Below are 12,696 nucleotides of genomic sequence, written 5' to 3'. Positions count from 1 at the left end.
GATCAAACCTCTACTGCCATTCATCTGAAGAATTAAACTCCAAAAAAATATTGATGATGTCTATCATAAAATTCTCTTAAATTAATATAAACTTTATCTTGGAATAACTTTTTGATTCTTATAAAACAAGCTTAAAAAATCACACATTTGAAAGTACTTATTTTTATTTAAATTTATTGAATTGGAAATTGGTTTTTTTTTTGTTTTTATGTTCAAAATCTTAAAGAGTAGGATGAATTTTCCCATTGTAGACCAAAATGTGCAAGTTGAATTTTGTCTATTAGTCATCGAATAATCACAGCCTCAAATTAAAAGGCTTTGCAGCCACGAAAGTGACCTAAAAAACGATTAGAGCCACCAAACACGTCCGTAATGGACCCCACACAGCTCATGAGCAACCAACTAAAACAATTCCAAAACGACATCCAAAAAACCCTAAACGCAAAAAACGAACCAATGAAATTTCATCATTTGATAGAGCAATTTCAAGCCACTACTTTAGATACGCAAACGTTCCTCACGTGTGGGTCCTACTCTCCGTTTCTCCACCATTCACGTGCCACGTGGCGTCACTTGAGCTTGACCCCAGTCACACTTCACACTCGCTTCGTTTATTTTCTCTCTCTAGGAAATCATAAATCCCCTCCAATTATAATAATACTCAAACATTATAACCTCAAATTTGCAAATAAACAAAGATAATTTTTCCTTCTTCAAATAAATAAATAAATAATAATCTTTTCTTAAAAAAACAAAAATTGTATTAATAAAAAAATTAAAAAACATTTTGATTTTACAAGATCAAATGCATTCGGATGAGATAATAAAAAACATCTTCTATCTTAATTAAATTAGATTTCGAATTATATTACCTACTGATAAATTTGTATTTATTTTCCTTTAAAAAAATTGTAAAATTGTATTTAATTAGTAAATAAATAAATTTGAATTTAAATTATATCACTTACTCTCTAAAAAAGTTATATTACTTATTAGAAAAAAATATCAATGTTACCACGAGCTTAACTCAATTGGTATGAACATTGCATAATATATTCAGGAGTCGGGGTTCGAACCTCAAACACCCACTTCTTCACATTTTAAAATTAAAATGTGTAAGCTCCGACCACTAAGACTTTGTTTGAGAGTTTGGAGGGGAGGGGAAGGAAATACTTTGGAGGGTGAGAAATATATAAGGATATGGAGAAATCTTTCACATTTTTTTAAAAGAGTGTTTTTTAGAGATTAATAAACTAATGCTTATGATTCATATATGTTTAATTTTAAGAATATTTTAGCAACATATAATAAATTTGAAGAATTCATATAAACCCTTCAAAATCCCTCGAAAACCCTCCTCCAATACAACATTTTAGTTTCTCAAATGAGTAAAGTTTTGTATTATAAATTATAAAGAAAAATTAACCCCGAAACCCTCATATCCAAATGTATTTTATTTCTTCCACTTGCGTCTTCATTTTTTCCAAGATCCCCCTCTCTTCCCCTCCAATCTCGCAAACAATGCATAAGCTACTTGACAAAATAAGTCAATAAATTAATCCTATCAAACTAATTTAAACTAATTTATTAGAAAAAAAATAATATTATTTGGAATTCTCCACGTGTAAGGCTTTCCTCTCTTTCTCCCTCTAGAAACTCCGTTACCGTTTTCTTTGTCGATTTTGCAACTGAAAGCTGCTGCTGCTTCTTCTTCTTCTTCTTGTTCTTCTTCTCTCTGTTTTCTTTCAATCAATTACCGTATTATTCTTTCTCTTTCTCATTCTACTTCTCTCACTGTGTAAAAACTGTGAAACGACGCTGTTTTGTTTCATGGTGTGCGTTTCTCTCTGAGCTTGTGCTGAATCCGGCGATGATTGAGCTAATTCTACGTCTACAGTTTGATTCTGGTTTTTTATTTGTGGATTGCTTTGCTCAATTTTTAAGAAATGTTTGATTGGAACGACGAAGAGGTTAGTACATTTTTTAAGTTTTTTTTTTTTTTTTGTATTTAATCTTGGAATTTTTTTCATTATGTCTATTTTTTTTTTTTTTTTGTGTTTTGTTCGGTGTTATTGATATAAATTTGTAGCGTGTTTATCTGTTTTTGGTTTAAACATGAAATTATGTGATTGAAGTGTTGTTGTGTAGTTGGAAAATTTGATGATTGGTTTACTTTTTTGTAAAATAATTATTATGTTTTTGGTAATTAAAGATCTTAAGGAGCTATGAAGCATAGATTCGTACACGTCGACACCGATAATAGTTTGAGAAAATGACAATTTAACGTAATCATTAGTGTCGTGTCAGTGTCAGACAAGATAAGTATCTGACACGGGGACACGCCTAATCCGAAGAGTATCTGAGCTGTATAGTTAAGGAGCAATTTTTGGGAGGTATAACAAACCTCTGAGCTAGAGAGAGAGTTTGGATAGTTCTTAATTAGTTTTGAGGTGATTGCTAGTGGGCAAGTTTCTATGAGGTCTACCGTGGACCAATGATTGATAATCGCTTGAAACTTTGATGTCGGTTGATATCATCACTTCAGTACATAGTGGCCTGAGTGATTAGTGTCGATTCAATTATAATTTGATTTTTGAGGCATTAGTATTTTGTTTGTTTTTTTTTTTTGCCGAACCAGCACCGACTAGGTTACCGTCTCATTTGGTTGTTAGGATGAATAATACGAGGTGCTTCTTCTTATGTGATACTTTCGAATGTTGTCAATCACGGATAGCGGAAAATATAGGATTGATAAAATCTGCGACACAATGGTGCTATAGCAACTATTTGGCAACATTTTATACTAAATAGCATATCGTGGATCTATAGCGGTTTGTCCGAATTTCACTATGCTATAGTGGTATTGCGCCGCCATTTAACAACTCTTATAATTCCTTGTCCTAAAAGCCGCCTTTTTTTTTTTTTTATGGTAATAGCATTATTTAGGCTTATATTTGTTAATGACGAAGTACAGAAAGTCAAAGGGGAAATAATTGAGAAGGTCTTGAATTTGAATTTGGTTCCTCTCAGTTAGGAAATTATTTGAAAGTATTTTTTCAGATGTGGAAAATCATGTTATTCAGTTTCTGCATTTGCCATTCTGTTTGTGATAGTTCAGAATTTTCCGAAGTTGAATATAGTTGATATAGGTTTATATGGTGAAAAGAGACGGGGATATACAATAGACTAGACTTATCCAATAAGCAATATCGTGGGAACTGATTTTCCTATATCTTACTATTGCGCCAGACAGTAGGTTAAGAATGGGGTTTCAGACAGTAGACTTCTGAGTGAAGGACTGAAGGTTTATGCTAAATTTGTGAGCTTTGTTTCTGATGTGGGAATGGTAATAAAAGAGCATACAAGATGGTTAGTATCTCATGACTATAGTCACTACTAGATGCCCTAAATCAAGTTTTGTAGTCATGGAGTGTAATGGAGATCGGAGGTTATCATAATTGTTAGGGAGTCCAAAGAAAGATGAGAAAAATCAACAGTGTGTCATGTGATGATATACATCTTTTTTTTTTTGGGGGGGGGGGGGGGGGGGGGGGGGGACTTTATCAGAGGTGCTGTTAGATTTGTCACCTTTGTTTATTACATATAGTAAAGTTGCATGCTTAAAAACTAGAATCAGTCCTTTTATAAAACATGGACATAAGCGGCAAGTACTGATGGATTTTAATTTTTTATTCCCTAAAAAAAAAGTACGGATAGATTTTTATTGCTCATCCTTACATCTGATTCCATGATTTTTGAGCATTGTTATCCTTCCGTTGTTCCCATTGGCAGTCAAGGCTTCTACAACCAGCATTTTCTTGTCAGTTGAAATTTAATGTGCAGCTCTATTTTTTTTTTGGGAGGGAAATGTTTAAAGTTCATGCATGGAGTCAAATTGAAAATATTTCGTTGCTATCATTTCCTATCAGAAGTGAGAAAGTAGGAGGCCAAATACAAAGATGGGAAAAAGCATCCTGTTAGCAAGCTAGGTCTATGTTGAGAGGAGCAGGGATTGAAGTAGAGGATTACTGGATTAGGAATCAAAGCTGTTACTAGCAGCCAATTGAAGGAATATGTAGTGAGTAAACAGGTAAGTGAGCGAATAAATAGAAATTGCTCAATACATAGATAATTAAATTAATTGTAGTAACCAGTAGAGAAAAAATAAGGACCATCCCACAGATAATGAATTGTAATTGACAGGAGAAAATATATAAGGGGTCATCCTCAGGAAATTAATCATAGTTGATAGGAAATAACAAACAGCGAACAAAAAAGTTAGTAAGCAAGTGTTCTATGAAAAGATTTACTCAGGGAGAGTCCAGCTCATATTACCTTATATGCAATACTTTTTTTATATGTATGGCTGTTGGTACACTATTATATACACTACTATATCCAATATATTGTTTGTGGGTTCTTATATTTAGTCAGTGTGCCATTTGAGTTTGTAATATACACATTTGCCATTTTTGTTGTAAATATGTAAGTTTGTAATATACACTTTTGCCATTTTTATTGTTAATATGTAAATAACACTATTTTATGATATAATATTTCTTTCTTCGCTTTTTTCCTTTTATGTACATATCATCGCGTTAGCCTGTAATTATTGGAACAGTATTTTATGGGTTAATTCTAAAAAATTTTGGGAGTGATTTTTACAATATTCTACACATTTCTGCACAATTTCATTAAAAAATAAAAATATTGACTTCAAAATAGGGACTAAAAGTAGTGATTGAAAATTTTATAGGGACTAAAAGTTGAAGGAAAATTTTAGAGGGCTACGAAAAGTTGGTGTATTTATAGGGACTAAAGACATATTTAACCCATATTTTATTCGTACTTTGGGATTATCACTTCATAGGATTAGTTCATATAATAATAGAATTAGTGTTCCAAAGAAGAAGAACCCAGAATCTGCGCGTTTGGATGATGAAGACTCATTTTTGTGATGGACTTTGGAACTCATGACTGATAATCTTTAGCAATCTTTCTCCATGAAGTAGGATTTTCTACTGGCTATGACATGAAAACAAAAATTTCAACACTAAACTAGGAAATATGTCTGTTACAAAGTATTATGGGATCTTTAGTTTCGACCTTGTCTATGTTTGTTTAGAGAGTTTGGACTTTTGAAGGAAAGGCTTCCCTTACTGTCATGTTAGGTGTATATGTAATATTATCTGATTTTATATTTCAGACACACAAACCCATAATGTCTTTTCCTTCTCAGTATATGTCAAACCTGGTAATAAAACGGAAATAGAATTTTCTATTGTCTAATCCTCATTCTTCATGTATTTCCCTTCTTCCTTGTGCCTACTTATGTTGCTACTATCAGCATCTAAAGAGTACTCTTATTTTTTACTTACCGTCAATAATATCATTGTTTAATAATGGAAAATTTTCAGCTTGCTAATATAATATGGGATGAGGGAGGTGAGGGCGATGATCATATTGTGCCGTTTCCAGAGGCAAGTGAAGATCTTAAAAACAAGAAAGAAGTGAATCAGGAACCAGCTGTGTGTAAGCTTAATAAGCGGAAGCAACCCGAGACGAAAGCTGATTTTGATGGAAAACTAGGAAGCAGTTCGAACCTTAACAATAATGGAGGACAACTCACCTCAGGATATGTGGCAAACTCATGCTCTGACTTGTCTTTATCCAGTGCAGCTAAAATTGATCAGGATTCTCTGAGTACTGAACTTTCTAAATATCGAGGTGAACTTAGCAAACTCGGTACATCAGGAGGTGATAAAATTGCTAATTACTGGAATGATTAGTAGATAGCATGTCTCATATTTGCCTATGCGTTTTTGTTTGTGCAGGCGTCTGTCTGCTGATGTTTTTTTGTGCTTGCATCCCACCGTCATAATATGAAAAATAATGAACATGCATGATATTAGCTATATTTTTCCATTCCTAATTGTATAAATGTTTGACAGAAGAGACCACACAGAATGGAAGGGATGCTGAATTTTATCAAAATGCCGATGAAGGTAAAGAACAGGGTGATTTTACTGATTATGACTGGGCTAACATAGGAAGTTTTGATGACCTTGATCGGATTTTCAGGTAAAGAAGATTGCCTATATTATTCTATATCTAATATAAGCATATGTCTGATAGCATGGTCGCATTATGATCATAAAAGTCTTGGATTTATTTGGATTCATTTCTATCTGAATTTCCGAAGTCTAAAATGGACCAAACTCTGCCGTCCTAACTGTTGTATTCATCACTTTCTACAACTGTTTACAGACTGCTCCATCTTAGTTTAAGTTCCTTCAAATTTATTCCTGTGAAACCTATGTGCAGCTATGCCGTTGTAGCTGCAACAATAAAGTAAAATCATTCAAAGTGAAAAAGGAATGATTATGATGTGAAATTTTGCAAGACCTTTACTACTTAAACTAGGAAACGGGGCTTCATGTTTCTAATTTTTAAAAGTTATGATTGTCAGTGGGTAGTTTTCCTTCCCCTTGACTTTCATTATATGTGCCCATGATGGGTAACATTGGAAAAAAATAAATAAAAGTTCCGGAGTAAAGAGTAAACAATTGTAGACATGCATCTATCTTATAGTTAGTCTTTGTCTCTTACAACGGCATCTATCTGATTGAATATTCTCACAAGTTATGATTTTGCAGCAATGATGACCCTATATTTGGCCATGCAAGTCTTGATAATTCTGATGACCTCTGGTCTGCTAAAGATGTGAGTAGCAATCAAGCATCAGTGCCATTGAACACACCAAGTCCCACTGATGCTTTAAGGAATAGATCAGGGCCTTTGGAAATCAAAGAAGAACATGTTCACTGTAGTGATCAATCATTTTCTCTTAACTACGAAAAGATTTCTGGTCCTGCTTGTCAGAGTATAGAAAATTCACACACAACCGCTGATAATGTGGAATGTGCTGGAGATAGAAGTAAGCCTATTGGTCACGAGCAGCAGGTATGTCAAGTAATTTTCAACCACCTGTCTATTATTCAGTTCTCTATTTGTATAGTGGAGCAAATAACTTTTTTTATTTTGTCCTTTAGACTGTATGATTCAGATATGTTAGGAAGTTGTATGATCCAGATATGTTAGGAACCTGTCTATTTTGCTCACTTTGCTACCTTCTATAATTGCTTCCTAGTTTATGCTATCTAGTTTATCAATCTTGTCATGAACCAAATTTTCCAAAAGATAAACTTATTGGGTTATCTTAGATTTTGGGCTTAACTCAATCCCACAAAACCGCCTTGTAAGATAACTAGATAAGAGAAGCTCATACTTTATAAGCTCTTTTCAGGCATTATCTCTAGTTAGCGTGAGACTTGAGTTGTTTTCTCAATACACCCGTTCATGTCCAACACTATTGGTGAGGGCTTTATGAATCTAGGATAGACTCTGATACCATTTTAAATTTAGGATCTTACTCAAACCCACGAAACCGACTTGTAGGTGAGGGATGCTTATTCTCTATATACTCTTTCCAAGCCTTCTTTATAGTCAATGTGTGAGACTTGTGTTTTTCTCAATAGATTATGAGTGGTTTTGTATCTAACATGCCCTCTCATGCAAGAGTAAGAATTTTGATTGTGTTGTATTTTCAACCTTCTAATTGCATTTCAGCATCTTATGGAAGCATTGATTATGTTGTATTGTATCCTTCTGTGTGCAATCTGTTTGATTAACTTTTCATGATTTTCTCTACATGATTGCACACCCTTGACATAATATTGTGTCAAGGATTTCATCTGTTTCCTTCTCAAAGCCATCCAAGAATTTATTCTGTTATTTTATGTATATGCAGAGTTTTAGCCAAAAGTACCAGTTGAAAACACGGAAAAAGTCAAAGATAAAACAAGAGGGGAAAGATTTGCAGGATTTTTATGGTAATTGGTCTTCTTCAGCAACATCGGCAAGACAATTTGAGAGTCAATTGACACCTTCTGTGTTACAATCATCTCCCTCTTCAATTCTTGGGCAACCAAATCAACTCCTAGGACCTGAAACATATCAGAACATCATAAATCCATATGTGGCACCTTCGTTTTATGGTAACCTCCCTGCTATGCCAATGCTAACACAGTTTCAGTCAGGAAATCTTAGGCATCAGCATGTGCTCTCTGGGTATGAAACATCTGCTGGTCCGTTGAGTCCTTTGAAAAGTTATGCGGGCTCAGCCGTGCCTCAAACTATGACTCCTCAGGAGAAAATTGAAAAATTGAGGCGGCGGCAGCAAATGCAGGCAATGCTTGCTATTCAGAAACAACAGCAAGTACTGGGCCACCAAGTTCCTTGCACTAGTAAACCCGTCGCTCAAATATGCCACCCACAAATTCAAAGTCATTCTAGTGATGGGACTGATCCTAAAATTGAAGATCTTAGTACTCTTCCTCTAATTGAACAAGATGATTCTAATACAATATCTCTTGCAACTGATGATGATTTTGTTGAAGAAACCATATTGTGCAGGCTTCAGGATGTTATATCAAAGGTATTGTTGAGTTGCTACTTGCTAATATATGCTTTACAGTGTAATTGTTTCCTTGCATACTAATTTGGGCACGGCTTCAATCCCGAGGCAAACTTTTTTTACAGTTAGATGTCACAACAAGACTCTGCATCAGAGATAGCTTGTTCCGGCTGGCACAAAGTGCAACGCAACGGCATTATGCTAGTGACACAAGCAGTACAAACAAAAATAACAAAGAAGAATATGCCGTTTTTGCAAGAGAAGAAAGCAGTAGCCAAAACAGGTTAGAAAACCTACAGTAAAATACTACCTACTACTTCAATTACTGTGACTGCTTGCTTTTTGTTTATAAGTAAAGCACTTATTATTGTAAATTCAGTATGATTACTTTATCTATGGTTGATAATTTTAAAGGCTAAATAAGAGTATAAGACATTGGAGAACCAAGAGTGATTCATAATATTTCAGTGTCGTAATATTTGCTCATATTGAATCAATCCTGGTAATACATGGAACATATTGATTTTAGTACGTGGAATAAGGACTAAAGTCAAAACAACAAGGATCAAAGTACGTTTGGGACTAAACCAAAACAGTGTATATTATTGGAATTAAACTGACTAGGTTTTCATAGGGACTAAACTGAAAATGGGTTTTACTATAGGGGCTAAAAAGTCATTTGAATATACATGTCCATAAAATTTATTTGATATCCATAAAATTTATTTGATAATCTCACAACACAAATACTGTTCAAATTCACTACCCCTTACATTTACATCAGATTCAGTTTTACTTAGATGATTTACCGTTAGCTAGGCTAAGTAAACTGTTGGTTCGGGCTGTGCAGAATGGACACAGCCTTTGTTGTTTAAATGATCACATTTTGTGACTAAAGTAGGACTTCGGTGTCCTAGTTATCTTATTTGAGAGGACTGTATCTTCTCCAGTAAAACTGTTAAGTGTGTTTGTCTTGCAAAAACAATTTTTGTGATGTATATTACCTTGATTGCGCTGTCAACATGTTAACCTAATAACTAGTTTTCCCGTACGTACCATGCTGGTATCACACAGATATGCCAGGATGCCTGATGTTGAAACAGAGACGAATTCCATTGATCGAACTGTCGCCCGTTTACTCTTTCATAGACCTGTGGAGTTAACAGGAAATTATTCTGACAAACTGGAGTCGCACATTTCAACTAAGTTGCAATGTGAAAGCAAAGCTGCTAACCATGTGAACTTTCCCGTGAGGTGCTTACAAGAGGAGAACTTGAGAAGTAATCAACAACTTTCTCACATTGGGTTAGAGAATCCTTGTCCATCTTTTGAGGTCCAACCTATGGATCAGACTAAGAACAGTCTCAGCATAGGTACTTCAGAAAATGCATCTAACCCACTGGAGCTTGAAGCCTCTCAATGAAGAAAGATGTTCTGCAGAACACGAAGGTAATTCCTACCTTATTCCTTCCATGCTCATTGCCGTGCTTCTTTATTCAATTTTATATATGAATTTAATGGTAATTCAAATGTTTTATTTTATTGTCAGCCTTCTGGATCATAACCAAGCTCAAGTATCCATGTAGAATCCTGAGAACCAGTTTCATGCTTGCATGTTATCAGTAATATTTGTGTTTCTTATGTTTTAAACGATATGTATATTGGTGTATGTCTATCTGACCATACTTAAGGTCGCAAGTGATAAGCTGTTTTAATCATAACTACATTAAATATGTGCAGCAAAGCCACTCATATGTCAAATTAAGCATGTCTGCACTGCCTGACTTAGACCATGCTTTAAAGTTTGTGTCATATTTCTCTATGTTCTACTTTACATGCTTGTCCTTATTATGCAACAATGATTTATGCGTTACCATTAGAGATAAAGTCATAAACCTATGATTTTTATTTTGGATTTAAGTATGGGAAATATATCTAATAAGAGTATTAGTTTTTATGAAAGTGAGATGATTGAGATTAAATGTTAATTAACCATTTAAAGAAAGTCACATGACTCTTTGGTTTCAACCAATATTTGCCTTCATATCAATTACTTGAATTTTCAGGGTGACTGTCATTCTTATAGGGGGAGTTTACTCGGTCTGTCACCTCATTTCACATTGATTGCATTTCAAGTCAATACTTGGCATGATTTTGGAGGTACATTGAGGGCATTTCCGATAATGTTTGAAAAATAAGTGTTCATTAAGTTGTTTTCGACCCCGCCCACAGCCTATGAAATTAATAGGGCTAAATAATCATATCTTTAATCCATAAATAGTCTAGGATTATGGTTGAAGTTGATGCTGCGTTTTCTGTGTGACCTTGAAGACTGTCAATAGTTGATGGACGATGACAATGAAAGCCGTGAGGAGAATGGTCAAGAGTTTGGAACATAATTTTTATTAGGAAATAGGAAAATGTAAGTAAACTGTGAACATGGATGACGGGTGTGTGTGTGTGGGGAGTCGAGGATCCCTTTGCATTAGGTATCAAAATTGGTATACTTAAACCTTTAGCCATTAAATCATGGTTATCCTTCTAAGATTTTAGATTACTTGGACTTTCATTAACATGTATATTTTGTGAAATGTGAATGTAACCATTGAATCTTGGTATCATGTTATAAAATAATTTGTCTAAAATTTTGCATAGGATAATGCTCAATGACAATTCCCGCGTTTTTGGTTGCTCTCTCCAGCAGCATTATACATCTCCAAAGAAAACAAACATTCTCCAATGCAAAACACAAACCAGCCTCATCCTCATTCGTCTGCAATTTCCATGGCATTTTCTTTGTGTCGAATCCATGATTGCCGCTTCTATTGTTGCGCGCCATCAACCACAGCAAGAATCTGAAACATTTATGTTTTTATGCTAAATCAAGCGGCCAAGAAGCCCCTCAACCTCATGTGTATTTCCCGAGGACGTCGACGATCTCAGATTTGGAATGCGAGTTAAGGAACTCGGTTTAAGTGTCGCTGGAGTCGTTTTCGAGGTCGGCGAGATTCTTAAAATTAGAGACAACATCTTTTCCTGCACCTCAAGGCAGGGCCATCGTTTCATATTCCTTTCCTGTTTGTCTTCCTTAATAGCAAACTGGACATATGCTTCACAGTTCACTCAATTGAACTTATTAATTTCTTAAGATTTAAAATTAAGTGGTTCACCTAGTTATAAAAGAAAAGAAAAAATAGATGTTGAAGTCACTGGTTAACCTTCGGAGAGTTTCCTGGTTCGATTTCAATTTGAGAGTGAGGGGTATTTTTTAGATTAATGGGAGGAAAATTACAAGCTTTTGGGTCTTAGATAGGCATGGCAACAAAACCCATACCCGTGGTTACCCACCCGAACCAAATCCAATTTGACGGGTTTTCCCCGTTTTGAATGGGTTTGGGTATGGGTTTGGGTTTTCCCCGATTTCAAAACACGGGTATGGGACGGGTAACGGGTATATAGGTACCCACCCCGAACCCATACCCAAACCCGTCCCGAATGCAGAAAAATACTTTATGTTAATATGCCATGTTATTTTATTTGATAATTGCCGTGTTGTAAAAAATACCATTGATATTTAAAGGAGCAACTAAATCAATCGGTCTAACAAATGTTAAAGTGATCATATTGATGGATAATGTATTACAATATTTCTCTATGGGTTGCAAAAAAACTTCTATTTTTTATTAAAAAAAATATTCAATGCGGGGACGGGGATGGGGCGGGGATACCCGAACCCGTCGGGGGCGGGGATGAGGTTCAATTTCTCATCCCCGTTGGGAATGGGTAGGGTAACGGGTAAGTATACGAGAATTAGGTATGGGGACGGGGAATGTAAAACCCGTCCCCACCCCGCCCCATTGTCATGCCTAGTCTTAGAAAGGTAAAATATCTTTAAAAATAAATGGTAGAACTGCATTCATGAAATTTCGCGAGGAGGATATAATTTGCGAGATAGAGACTACCTTGTGTAAAAAAAAAAGTGTTTATGAACAATTTTTAAAAAATAAATTATTTGCAACTGTAAATTAAAATTTACTAAAGTTTAATGTTTTGAAGTCTTTATTATTTTATTTTTTTGGCGTCCAGGGTTCGAACTCCGGATTGCATATATTATGTGTTGTCCTTACCACCTGAGTCAAGCTCACGACAAGTCTTTACATTCATGCATAATAACCTTTTATTTTAATTTTATAAATATTCCTTTAAACAATTCCATAATT

At 34.8% G+C, this 12,696-nt stretch overlaps 1 protein-coding gene across 8 annotated transcripts; it reads left to right on the top strand.

Annotated features, from left to right (window-relative positions):
* Positions 1 to 1,663: 1,663 nt before the first annotated feature.
* On the top strand, positions 1,664 to 11,130 carry LOC146935792 (agglutinin-like protein). 8 transcript variants are annotated; one of them, XM_085750876.1, is made up of 8 exons: positions 1,664 to 1,970; positions 5,418 to 5,727; positions 5,955 to 6,081; positions 6,657 to 6,963; positions 7,811 to 8,497; positions 8,602 to 8,759; positions 9,551 to 9,925; positions 10,543 to 11,130. In XM_085750876.1, exons 1-7 carry the CDS (start codon positions 1,947 to 1,949, stop codon positions 9,897 to 9,899), a joined length of 1,962 nt encoding a protein of 653 aa, XP_085607002.1. In that variant the 5' UTR covers positions 1,664 to 1,946; the 3' UTR covers positions 9,900 to 9,925; positions 10,543 to 11,130. The 8 variants fall into 8 exon arrangements, with proteins under 8 accessions (XP_085607002.1, XP_085607000.1, XP_085606998.1 ...); XM_085750874.1 differs by having other exon boundaries at positions 5,952 to 6,081; XM_085750872.1 differs by having other exon boundaries at positions 5,418 to 5,757.
* The last annotated feature ends 1,566 nt before the right edge of the window (positions 11,131 to 12,696 follow it).

The sequence above is a fragment of the Medicago sativa genome, chromosome 3 (genome assembly GCF_051527215.1).
Source record: "Medicago sativa cultivar Bolivia chromosome 3, Bolivia_mono, whole genome shotgun sequence".
Lineage (NCBI taxonomy): Eukaryota > Viridiplantae > Streptophyta > Magnoliopsida > Fabales > Fabaceae > Medicago > Medicago sativa.
The sequence above is the reverse complement of the archived record's forward strand: the minus strand, read 5'-3'. Positions and strand labels throughout refer to the sequence as shown.